Genomic DNA, 13251 nt, shown 5'->3' on the forward strand with positions numbered 1-13251 from the left:
ATATAAAAATGTAGGCCTAGGTTTTGAAAGTGTAAAACTGCCTCCAATCCCCCAACCCCTCGCTGCAAATTAAAACTGTTTTTTGCCTGTCTGTCCACAGCTATTCAACACAGAGCATTTAGAGAGTGTCAGCGTTCCAGGAATATAACAAGCATGTTGACGGGACATTGTGAGCCTTAGTAAAGTCAAAACATATCCATAGCAAAACACCAAAAAAAAAGGACAGGTTTTTGTGACTATTTATATTATTATTCTTCTTCGTCTGACTTGTATTTGGGGGATAAGACAGACAGAATTAGCTGTTAGCAGTTCCTGTTTGCAATGTACCCATGGGCGTACAGACAGCTGTAACTGGATTACTCTGATACTGAAGAAAAAATGAAAGCTCATTCTCAGGCAGGTTGTATGGAGCATCTGTTTAACATGATGTGGATTTATGGACCTCACACTGAATGTAAAAAATATGTGTAACATGCCTGTGGGTTCTGATTGGAGAGTGTGAGTAGGTGTGAGCACAGCCAAAAATCGCACTACACTCCTATCAACTTCTGGAGAACCGCAACCAGACATAGCCCGAGAGATAGAGCAGCGACGGTCAAGCGAGCTACAGAGTAAATGAAGAGAGGGAGTGGTGGCAGCAAGAAGGTAGCTACCACCACTCCCAACAACCTCCCAACTATTGACCTTGTTGACAAACAAGCCAAATCAGCGACCAAACAAAGGGGCTTAACTAAACACCTGCATACACCTGTCCCTTCACCTCACGAAGTATCTTTGCCTTCACACCCCCCCTACAATTATCCCACAACCACCTGGGGAGGCGCATCTTACAATATGAAACCAACTGAACTAGTGGAATCTTGGCCTGTTAAGGCTAAAGAAGCATAGCAAGATTATTTCTGTGTTGAACGGCATCAGCATAAAGATCTCTAACTCACCTGTGTCCTGTGACGGCACGTGTGTGGTCTGGGTCTGTGCGTGGTCATCTCCATGGTCTGTCTCCAGCTCTCTGGCACTTGTGAAGAAGTCGTTCGTGTCTCTAGGCTGAATCTCCTGCAGGATCCTCTGCAGACCTGCTGATGTCTCTGTCCAAACAACAAAAAAACAATCATGCCACATCCTCAATATTTTCTCCATTGACCATGTGTAAATTTTAATTGATGCTTCTGTCAATGAAAAGGATTTAAGAACAGATTTGTTCTTAAATGGTCGGAATTTAAGGGAACCGTTTGTGTTTTCATCAGTTACCTTTATTAACAAATGTTAGAATCGCGCACGCAGGAACATATTGTCACTAGGGAGGGGGGCTTACACTGCAGACAGCATTTGTTTGCGCCTACTTACCTCCACAGGTTGATAGTGGGTTAGTTGCTGCTCTGTGCGCACAAGAGGACACAGACATTTCATGTCAACAACAACAAAAAGAAAACACTGGATTTCAAGGAAAAAAGCCTCCAGGCAGCGTTAAAAACAGTGTAAATTCTGAAGAAATGTGCCTGTTGATATACAGATAACACCCAGCCTTAATATCACTACTGGACTTTCTATATATCCTTTTAGTCAGTTTTGGATGATTTAAAGTGAAGAAATATGGATTTTTTTCTGTGCCATTATGTTTAGCAGCTCCTCCAAACTTAGCTGAGGTGAAGGCACACAGTCGCGGATACTGAGGTTGAAAAAAGGTGGTGTTTATATTTCAAATTTACCATTTACTTCATCCTCCAACAGAATAATACATCCACAAGCACTTGTAAGGAAACTGTGTTTCACTCTGGCCAGCAGAGGGGGCTGCAGCACATACAGCACCCCCCTCTTTTTTTTGGGCATGACAATACAATTCAGTACAATTCAATTCCTTTGGCGTGAGAGACCCGGGTTCATTGTGTCCCTGAGCAAGAGGCGTGTGACCTCTGGCAATTGTAAGTCGCTTTGGATAAAAGCTAAATGAATAAATGTAATGCATCTAAGTCCAAGCTGTGAAATCAGATTACCTGAGTCAGTATCCATCGGAATGAGTCCTTCTGGGGAGGAGCTCTGGACAACAGGAGAGACCACATCGGACATCCTGTAGCACACGGCAATCAGCTCTGACACCAGACATCCCCACTGCTCAGTCTGGCTCAAACTCCTAAACCCACACAAACACAACATACATCAGGTAAGTAAGCATTTAGCTATGGTCAAGGCTGAATTTGCTCTTCAAATACATGAGCTGTACTCAGGGAATGTGTAAAGAGCTTTCTTCCACTGCCGACAGCAAAGGAACTGATCCAAATAGAAGAAGGCTGTTTAAGATGTGTGTGCTGAGTTGTTGTGATTTGTGTGCTCACTCAGTGTTTAGATGCTGCAGGACAGCAGTGATGCAGTGGGCTCTGCCATAGAGAGGACAGGAAGCAGCTGCCTGCAAGAGAGATGACTCTGCCCTCGACACCTCTAACAGTAGACAGTGCAGCAAGAGCTGAACCACTGAAGACAGAAGAACAATGAAAAACTATTATTATATATGATATTTTACTGCAACACACACACACACACACACACACACACACACACACACACACACACACACACACACACACACACACGTTTATTAGGACTATGCATCTTACCAGCCAGTGTGTTGAGCTCCAAGATGACAGTCTCAGAAGCCTGGGGCGGTGGGGAGGGAGGCTGGAAATCGAGGCCCTGCTCCTGCGCACAGTGCAGCAGAGCCTGGCTCAGGCCCGGCTGCTGGAGCAGCAGGTTGAGGAGGTGGGCTGCTGTAACGCTGTCAAAAGGCTTGGTGCTGGTACTGAGGTCCAGAGCAGCCTGAAGCACACAGCACATCCTCTCCGGCACCTAGCATCATAAAGACCAATGACAGAAAATTAAAACCACTTGAAAATACAATGGTGCAAGTAGATGATTGTGCTTCAGTGGGATCAAGCTACTGAATCTAATTACTACCATTAAACATGGCAGGGAGACACACCACAGACTGAGATGTGGCTCTAAATAAAGGTTCTTTTTTATCACAGCAATGTGAACACTACACTTTTTCTGAACAAGAATTTAACACGAAAAGAAAGACTAAATTAACAGAGCTATAAAACCAGTGTCAGCACAAAGGTTTTTAGGTTAGGTTAGTAGGCGATTTGAAGTGCAGTGACTGAGCTTGGTCCTCATATCAACCTGCAGTCCCACAGCTGATGGTGGGAGTTGCCGTAGTAACGTCGAGGCCTGAAGTTTGACTTCCAGGAAGTTGCTGGCAACACAGTAGAGGACGTTCTGAGCATGGGCAGAGGTCACAACTTCGCCGAGGGCAAACGCATCAGGCCCTGAGGAAAACAGAGAGGTAGAGGTGACTGACGGTGACTGACAAGAGACGGAGCATACGCTGAGCCAGCTGGAGCATCAGATTGGCATCAAAGCCAGAAATGAATAGACTGCTGGTTTAGGCACCAACAGAAAGACGTATTCCAGAGCTGTGAGCTGGCAACTGGTAACGCATGAAATGAGCCAAGCATCATCACTGAGGCGTCCTTGAGTGGAGCACTGAACTCTGAAGGGTGTTGGATGAAATACAACACATTGTTCTGAGCTCTTTAAAAACTTTATAGCTTACTTTATATACTGTATGACTAGGAAGACACATTTCAACTATCTGGTGTGGTGCTGTCTAAAAAAGATGTATGTATGATAACACTTCAGCTATAAGGGTACTGGTACTAAAAAAATAAAGGAAGTGACTACTACGGCAGTCAAAATGAAATAACAGAATCAATGACTCATAAATTACTTATTGCATAATATGTCTTTGTTAGACAATCTAAAATTCAAAAATGTAAAAAGGCTGACATTTAACAGCTGTTGCTTTTCCAGTGATGACATTATTAAATATCTACTTTAGCAATACATTGTTTTTGCCATTAAACCATAATGTTAATAACAGCAGGAGCATTTTATACAGCTGCGTTTTGTCAAGTTTGGTCAGTCATCTGCTGCTGATAAGCGGTAGCTGTACCTGTGCTGAAGGTGAAGAGCTGGCCCAGGAGACACAACAGATGGAGGGACATAAGGCATTTAGAGAAGGAAGCTCCAGGAAGCAAAACCTCCAGCAGCCTCACACACAGCCAGCGCAGGAACTCCTACATCACATACGAACACACATCAAGCCCGTTTTTATTAAACAGAAAAGATTCAGGTAGACCTCTGCACTGTTGTGTTAGTTAGTATCTGTGGTTTACCTTGTACAGATGTAGCGTGTGTTGGTCTCTGTCTCTCTGCTCCTGGTCTCTCTCCTGGTTTAGTCTCTTCTGCAGCAGCAGAGCGCTATCCTTCACTCTACAAAGCACCTGCATAGTACAGGATTTCAAGCTCCATTAAAAGGATAGTAATTTTGAAATCAAAATTCAGTTTATTCCAGTACCTACCATAAACTGCTAGCAGCCCACAAGCTGAATGTATGTCACCAGTTTAATATTTCAATTTCAGTGAGAATATAAAATCTATAAAACATTTTCAACCACCAAAAGCAACATGGGATAAATGGTTGACCTTCTTCAGCAGGCTGACTGTCTGCTGTCTGACGCCCGGGGACTGGCTGTTGAGATTAGGCAGCAGGAAGTGGCGGAGCAGGTCCATTTCCTGTGAGGTCAGAACTTCAGTGCTGCGGTGACTCTCACACACTAAGCCCAAAGCGTCCATCCTCACCTGGGTGGTAGGATTTGATGGAAAATAAACATACAGTGGAAATCCAAGACATATACTACACAATATGTCTGAGGACACAGACACTCACTTGATCATGTTTGTGTAGCAGTGCTTGTTGGAGTAGGACAAGGGGCACCAGCCCTCCCCACAGACCCCCCTCTGAGGACGGAACAACACCCTGGGCCCTGGCTGCCCGCAGGCAAGTCATGAGAGCTCCCAGTGCACCCCTACTGCCTGACGGACCTAACCAAGATAGAAAGACAGCGTTCATAGAATGGTTGTCCATTTTTCAAAATGTCTTGACTGTGTTTATGCTTTGTGAGGCTGAGAGACATTAATATGTATCTGACATAATATGAGAATAAACAGAAGGAAAGAGACAAGATAGTTGCAGATATTTGGGATGCAAATGTGTTTTTTATGTTCCTTTACCAGTGCTGCACGGCATTGTGTCCTGCAAGGCCTGCACCATGTGTGCCAGACTGGAGGGGCTGCAGCGTAGCAGCTTGGGCAGGAAATAGTCCAGGATGTACGTAGTCTGGTCCAGCCTGGCACGGCACAGCACCTGTAGCAAGGGGGTTACCCATGTCTGGTGCCAACACTCCATCCAGTTCTGTGTGTCAGTTTTGTCTGCTACACCAGACTCACTGGCCAGCTGTGCCTTGTGGCTGACAAACAGCCTCTCCAGGAGGTCGCTGGCGTAAGGAGCCAGGGTCTGGTCACCCATCAGGCCCAGAAGACATGAAGGCAGCTGGGGCTGGAGCTCAAGCAGGTACCCTGCCCCATAGAGCTCCACGAGGCAGCCCAAGGAGCCATACTTCCCCCTCATATGCCACTCCAGTCCCAGCAGGCTTTGGGTGAGTTCTGTGATGTAAGAGTCCTTGGTTGGATCAGAGGTGGAGGGGTTGGTGTTCTGATGTAAGAGGAGAAGATTTCGGAACAGGGAGCGGGTTTGGTGGCGGACTCCGTCCAGTGGGTGCTCCCAGTGGGAGTAGATGTGCTCCAGCAGGTGTTGCTGTAGCTCCGAGCCTCCGCTGAGGGACTGCTGGAGGCAGGGAGGGCATGGCTGCCTCTCCCCCTGCAGGCAGTCCAGAGCAGCACTGCTCCACAGGGTCAGCACCCGAGCCACCACCATGGCAGTGCTGGACTCCTTTATACTGTAACATAGAAAGACTTTCTTTGGATTTATTCAGAGCCAGTTCACACAGATCAAGTACTCAGACATAATATTAAAATGTTTTTTTTATTTTAAAAGGACTTTTGAAACTAACTGTAATTGTGATCCTTGTGCTGAATGGTGATCAGTTTAGCAGACCTACCTGACATCTAGATCCAGCAGCGTCTCTGGGACCAACAGCAGCAGCTGTTCCCACTGTGGCCCTGGAAGAGCGCCCTTCCAGCTCAACATGGCCAGAGCCCCGTGACACAGATACAGAGAGACACCTGGCAGACGACCACTGGTACACAGACGCTCACACCGCTGCTGTAGCCACTGAGGGGCTGAGTCCAAACCCTGCACTGAGCTACGCAGCAAGCTGCACACCTGACACACAAAGACAAGAATGACCAAGAACATTTCCGGAGAATGGCTACAGGTTTCTGCAAGAAATACTTCAGCTTATTTACATTTTTAAAATGTAATTTCTTGTAGTAAATGTTAGTGTTAAATGTCCCTTTGAAACCTTTTAAAGACATGAATTGATGTCAGTTTAAAAATGAAGTCTTTCAAGGCTGCTGTCTCTGAAATTGAAAGTGTTTCAGAATCTCTAACTACTTGAACTGCATTGTGATCTACTGATTCTTCAAGGGCTAAAACAATTAATTGATATATCAATTAGTCGATCAAAAGAAAATGAACTGGCAATTAATAGTTTTACAAAATTTTCAACCAAAATGCCAAACATTTGCTGATTCCCATTTCTCAAATAAGAGGATTTGCTTCTTGTTTTGATCACATGATAGTTGTTTAACTGTCAGTCATATAAAACACTACATTTCATACAACTAAATGATTAATCAAATTATTGAGAAAATAACTTGCATATTTATTGAGCCAGCCCTCGATTCTTCTATATTCAGGGAATATAGCAGCTAAACATGAACTTCACAGTACATTCATTATGAGGAGCTGCATTTTTTAGTTTAAATTAGTTTCCTTGTAGATAGACTTCTGCTGTTTTTTTCTTGCTGGGTTATGCACATGCACAAAAGATATTTATTTCCAAGGTCATTGCTTTACAAATCCATCTCATTCATAACATAAGTACATATTCTCAAACTGTACGTATAATGTGTACAATCCAGAATTCCTAATCCTCAACTCACCACAGAAGCAACTTCATCTCCACAGCCCATGACAGACCTGGTCAATAACACTACAGCCATGCCAGCTGTACTCTGGACCGACTGGACGAACTCCTCTAGAAACAGGAAAAGGAACAGAGGAGCAAACAAAGTGAGAAAAAAGTATATACACAAGTATTTGTGGGGTCTCGTTTCTTCTTTACACACATAAAGGGCCCTCGTTCAAAATTCTGAAGTAATGAGGAGTTTGGGAAGTTAATGAAAAACACTATCTTTGACCTCCAGCTCCTGCAATTGAGACTCTTGACACTACATTTAGCAATATACTGCACTCCGTCTGCTCACGTGAAGCTGCTTAGAATAACTTTATTGTTTGTGAATCGTTATCAGTCAAAACATGGTCCTCATCAATCCTCATTTCCTCTGGAAATACTAATATTTTCCAAAATGAACTGCTTCCATAAGATAAAAGTATACATCCGTACACACAATGACATTTGCACTGAATATTTAGACATACAAATCTTGACTATATCCTCAGCAAAACTTATTAGCAAGGACATAGGATTACACTATAATACACTTTGTTAATACATCTTTAGGTTATCATGTTTAAAAAGTGAAAGATGTTCTCTGCGTCTATATCTTGAAAACAAAGCAGATTACAATCTGAAAAGAGGAGCGTGCAAGGTGCTACAAGTGTCATTTCTTCCTGGACGTTAATACTTAGAATAAGTAATAAATGACTAGTAAGGTTGGATGTTGATAGAAATGCGCTTGAAATGAAGGCAGGTCTACGTTTGAGTCCTGTTTCTTACCATCAGTAAGGATGTGTATGTAGCAGCCTAACAGGCTGCTCAGTGTGTCCTCCAGCTTGCAGTGATCCTCTGTAGCCTGCAGGGCAGAGCTGATGGTCTCCTGGGATCTCTGGATCACCAGCATGGAGGTTTTAACAGCAGCCAGACAGGACTGCATCAGCTGGGCCTGGGCAATGTGACGTCCTGCTAGACCACTTAAAGAACAGCAGGGGGCGACAGAGACACACAGATCAACAACAAGCTGCATATCGTCACCACCTTTCTTCTTGCATCAAACTGGCTGATCGGACTCTAAAACAACAGAGCAAGGAAGCATCAGGTGTAAATGCACTAAAGAAGCACAATTCACCCATTCAGCGGAAAACAAGTTCTTGACAAACACAAACAGATACAAGAAATACAGAATATGCCTCTTTACCTGTTCTGCTGAAGGTATTCACTCAGTCCATTGTGAAGGAAGTGCAACACTAGACAAAGAAGAAGAGAGTCAACGGTTTTGAAATTCCTCACTTAAAAGTTTTTGTGAGTAAGTTGGACACTCACCTTCAGGTAGCAGTTTATTGATGCATCGCTCACCTAAAGCATTTTGAAAAGGTTATTATTTATCTTAAGTTACATTCATCAGATATCTGAGGTAATCAAAAGTCAAATAAATCTGCATTAAGAGCAAAGACAACCACCAACTCACCGAGGGCGAAGCCATCCAGACAGGCGCTGAAGGTGTCTATGATGTGCGGATACTGCTGTGAAGTTGGGTTGGACAGACAGTCAGACAAGCAGGCAGACAAACTGCTTTCAGTACGCTCCTGTAGCCAGGCTGGTACTGAGCCTAAGGCACTGAGGAAAGAAACATAGAGATGTTATTTATTTGTGCCCATATTCACAAAACACCCTAATGCTAAAAGTAGCTTTTAACTGTCAGAATTAAGGAAAAACTACTAAAAGCAACTTTAGGAGTAACTTATTTATTATTAGCACTAAAAGTAGCTCCTACGTTAGAGATAGTCCAGAGGACTCTTAAGTCACTGCCACCTTCTCAGAGTCAGTCAACTGCTGCAGGTTATGTACCTCATCACGTCATTGTTTTATGATAATGAACTTAAGGATTCAATCTGCTCCCCAACAAATTTAAAGCGATCCAGAGTAATCCTGCCATGACAACAATATTGATGGTACATAGATTGATTATATAATGCCTGTTTTGTTTGCTTTATGCAATGTAACATGTAACCAAACAACATGCATCTCACCCATCCAAACACACTGACTGTACTTATGACCACATCTCATTGTGTTTTTTGTTTATTCTGTGTAAACTTCATGCTTTTGTTATACTAAATTATTAGCAACTGACAACTGAAATTATCTTACGTGCTGTGTCTCCATCTCATTTACTTGAACAGATGTGTTTCCAACCTAAGAATAAAAAACTGTTCCTATGTACCTGGCAATTGCTCTTCGCAGGGGGTTCTTGGCCTGCAGGGAAATGTAGACCAGAGAAAGGGTGTGTAGACAGGCCTCTAGAAGAGCTCCATCAGGCTGTTCTTCACTCAGTGCCTCCAGGTGGGATCCTGCCTGGTACAGTATGGACACACAATGGTTATATATATATACACTGCATAAAAATCTGCATGGTGTATCATAGTAGACAAACACAGTGATCTCGCCATTACACACTTTTTATTAAAACCCACATCGCTTCCAAAACCAACCTTTTTAACCAGCTGGATCTGCTGTACTGGCTCCGTCAGCTCCAAACAGGACTGCAGGGTCTGGGCAATCTGCCTGACTCCATCCTCTCCTCCATCCACAGAGAGGGACACTAAGAAGGATCACACATTGCTAAACATTAAATACTATACAAAAAATAGTAGTGGACTGAGAGTCCTCAATACTGTACTGTACTGGCATGTATTACAATTTGGGGAGCACCAAAAGGTGAAATCACACGTCTTTTATTAGTTAGTTAGCTCATCAGTAGCTCGGCCACATTACCTATCAGCTTATGCAGTTTCTCCTCATCCAACACCACAGCCTCCACTTTGGCGGTCTTCTTCTTCACCACCATGACTCTGCCCTGTGTGAGGAGCACCATCCGTTAAATCATTCCCATGACTGTTTGAGCGTTTATCTAAACCAATATTAATAACTTGTAAAAATCTGCACCACGGGCTGGTTATAGGGAACACTAAATTTGAGGTTCAAACTCAATAACAGAGTCTCAAACCTTTGACAATTGAGCAGAACACTGAATCTTCACCTCTTTAAAAGTAACTTTTGATAAAAATAATTAATAACGTTATTAGTTTTGCTTTTGAACATCATCTTAACCAAACCCGGTCTGCGTATCCCTCTCTCCTAGTCTCTCTCACACACAAACACATACATAACACTTCACACTTTCTACGGTTAACTGCATTTTTAGCTTTAAGTTAACGTTAACGTTCCCTTGGTTAAATTTAAAGGGTTTAACATTAACTTAATGTTAGCCAACTATTGCTAGCTCCCTGGCACTGACTAGTTAACGTTACGTCCAAATTTAAAAGACGAGGTAACTTATACATAGCAGGCACTGAAACAATAAAACAACGACACGCTCACAAGAAGTCAAACAGCTAAATAAAAGTGTGATGTTAAATATAAGTACAGTAGCACTCACATGAGCATAAGGTTTACTTGAGGACCTTCTGCTTCAGCCGGTAGCTGTATCTAACATCAAGCTACGGGATAAAACAATTTCACTTCTGGTATTTATTTTCAGAATAAAATAAATTTAGAACAAAATACCCAAATAATAATAGAAATACCTCTCAAATCTACTTTTTGTTAATATTTCTATTCTTTATTTAATGGTGTGATTAAAATAAATTAGTTTGTGTAAAATGTGTGGTTTAACAAACTTTACAGGCTTACTCGTGTGTTATAAAAGTTTTAATTTGAAACCACACTTATTTTGCTTCCTGCATTGATCTCTCAGGCTTGACACACGTACGGTCCATGCTGCACATGTGAGACGTCACTTCCGACAAATTGTAACAGACCGCCTTCAGAAGTTGGCCTGTCCGTAAAATAGCGCTCCGTCTTCTTATTGGCAGACATTGTATGTCAATCAAACACAGCCTCGGTGGCTGCGCAGCGCAGAGAAACGCCTACTGAATCTGTGATTGGACATATTGTGCAAAACCACACCCTTTAAATCCACCCCGTCTCTAACTTTTGCTTGAGGGCTGAAATGAAATCATTTGGGAAAGAGAGAAATTCACCGTTTTTACTCATGAATTAGGATGTTCTCCTCAGGAATAAGAGGAAATGTATAGACGCTGGAGTCGCCATGGCGTGAAGTCCCACGTGTAGATTCTATCCATCAAATATTAGCAAAGGTAAGTCGAGAAACTTTGATGAAAATTGTGTTTTTTAATTAAATTGGAAATGGCGGGGGGTTGTTTATCTAATGACACCGTTTTAGCTAAATGCCATTTCATAGAAATGACAAACGGTGTTTTTCACTAAGGTGTGGGACAAAATAGCACGGACCCTTTGGTGAATAGGCTGACGTTACCAGTTTCTCAGTTGGCCTAACAGTGATGTGAAATTGATGATTTAGATTGAGGACAGTCAGTAGTCTGCACTGCCATTACTCATAACTTCACTGTTTTGAAGCAAAGAAAGAGTCTGTTTTTAAGCTGATTTTTATATTTAGCTTTGTCTGTAGAGCTATAGCCCTAACATTTTTTACCCCGAAATAAAACTGGTTTTGTTAATTAAATATTAAAATATTCTCGTGACGTCACAGGAAACGAAAACACATGAGCAACGATGCACTTATGTGTAATAGTCTCTATAAATGAGCTTCAACATACCACAGATAATTTAAAGTTACATACTTTTGCTCTTGACTTTTTTAAGTCACTGTATAAACACAGCAAGAATTCAGTGTTTAGAAAATTTAAAAAAAACTTTTAACACCTTATAGCCTGTTATCTTTATGTTTTGTTTATTTTTTATCCAGTCAGTGTTTTTTTTATCACAGTTTTCATTTTCCAGGGACTAGTATGTCCACACAGTGAGTAATGGGGATCGTACGGCTTTTAATAGTTCACCAAAACAGAGGGAAGCACTCAGACAGCAAATTCTGGCACACTGTCTCTTCTCACGGACACTGACTTTACTCGACAGGAAGTCAGAGAGAAAGATAATCACAGAGAAAAAGAGACAAAAAGAAACTCAGAGACAGGGTTCAGAGGTTAAATGGCCTTTAATGTTTTTCCACCAAGCACAGCCTTTTATCATCACTGTGGAATGACGTTTGGAGGAGAGGGAATAAATGAGCGGGCAGGAAAAATATAGCTGCCCTCTGTTCTAGAAAACGGTTTTATATTCTCACAGGAGCTTTTTCAATTTTTAGAAATATGTACAAGTTAATCTGAGTCAATTACGCTCTCCAAAGATAAACTGAATTGTACTGTTGCAGCAAACCATAATAAATAAAAATACCCTCCATAAGGTAACTATTACATGTAATATAAGTTCTATAATAAGAATCTTACTATGATTTCTATTAGTGTAAATAAAATGCCCTTTTGAGCTATATCCTTAAACCTATACTAGACAATGAAGAGAATGACAGAGGGTGCTCCTTTAGAGAATTGACAATCAAACTTATTAGGCTTGTCAGCGCACAACCTACTCTTATAACAGGATTCACAGCAATGTAATTCATATGGAATGTTTTTTTGTGGGGCTTATCCGCATGCAATATGTTATATGTTGTTTTGTTTAGTGGGATGAGAGCTCTTTTTTCCCTGGCCTTCGTCAGTGTTTACCACAGCAAATAGGCTACAGAAATAAGCCTGTGGAAAGCAGTTTATGGCCTTCCTCCACACATGTTTGCAGTCTCTTTGTAAGGACGCCAGGCTGGTAATGAGAGGTTATTACTTGGTAGAGAAACCCAGGCTTTCTATCTTCTTCCTCCTGCTGCTCCATCAGAGATCCTCATCTGTCTCCCTCATCTCTTTTCCCTCTCTGTATACTTATTGCCTGTTTTCCTGTGATAGTGCTGGAAAACATGATGCAAGTCCAATTCTGGGAGGGTGTTGAGGTGTTTTGGAGCAACAGTGGAGGGGGTTTCTGTCTGGCTTAGCTAAGCGATACGCCCACTGCCCACACTGGTCCAGCTGGGCTCGACCCTGGAATATTTCAGGTGCTAGCTGGTGGCAAAACATCTGGACAACAACAAACCCTCTGTCTGTGTTTTCTCCTTTTTTCGTTGGTGTCTAGATATGTTTGGACGTATTTGAGTTAGAGAGATGTATATTGGTTTGTATGTATGTAAGACGGTCATTGGACTTCTGTCAAAAATCAGATATGGTCCAGTGAATTTTTAAAGTAAAATAAAGAGCTGATGAATTCTTTCCCTGATGCAATATTGGCACAAGTA

At 42.2% G+C, this 13251-nt stretch overlaps 2 protein-coding genes across 2 annotated transcripts in view; one reads left to right on the forward strand and one right to left on the reverse strand.

Moving 5' to 3' along the window:
• thada (THADA armadillo repeat containing) overlaps positions 1 to 10532 on the reverse strand; it is a 91828-nt gene extending 81296 nt beyond the window's left edge. The window contains 20 exon segments of the mRNA XM_038737680.1: positions 939 to 1085; positions 1992 to 2128; positions 2331 to 2466; positions 2610 to 2838; positions 3172 to 3317; positions 4004 to 4127; positions 4227 to 4334; positions 4537 to 4692; positions 4781 to 4935; positions 5125 to 5849; positions 6012 to 6235; positions 7018 to 7112; positions 7815 to 8008; positions 8233 to 8281; positions 8358 to 8390; positions 8503 to 8651; positions 9259 to 9389; positions 9527 to 9636; positions 9810 to 9891; positions 10474 to 10532. Of these exon segments, the coding sequence (XP_038593608.1) occupies positions 939 to 1085; positions 1992 to 2128; positions 2331 to 2466; positions 2610 to 2838; positions 3172 to 3317; positions 4004 to 4127; positions 4227 to 4334; positions 4537 to 4692; positions 4781 to 4935; positions 5125 to 5849; positions 6012 to 6235; positions 7018 to 7112; positions 7815 to 8008; positions 8233 to 8281; positions 8358 to 8390; positions 8503 to 8651; positions 9259 to 9389; positions 9527 to 9636; positions 9810 to 9882 (3121 nt within the window). The 5' untranslated portion in view covers positions 9883 to 9891; positions 10474 to 10532.
• A 513-nt stretch (positions 10533 to 11045) lies between these two features.
• The window catches only part of plekhh2 (pleckstrin homology domain containing, family H (with MyTH4 domain) member 2), a 31325-nt gene continuing 29119 nt past the window's right edge, over positions 11046 to 13251 (forward strand). The window contains exon 1 of the mRNA XM_038737682.1: positions 11046 to 11194. The gene's annotated coding sequence lies outside the window, so the exon portion shown is untranslated. The remainder of the gene's footprint in view (positions 11195 to 13251) is intronic.

The sequence above is a fragment of the Micropterus salmoides genome, unplaced genomic scaffold (assembly GCF_014851395.1).
Source record: "Micropterus salmoides isolate LMB-PRFRI ecotype aquatic unplaced genomic scaffold, ASM1485139v1 Ms_hic_scaffold_22, whole genome shotgun sequence".
Taxonomy (NCBI): domain Eukaryota; kingdom Metazoa; phylum Chordata; class Actinopteri; order Centrarchiformes; family Centrarchidae; genus Micropterus; species Micropterus salmoides.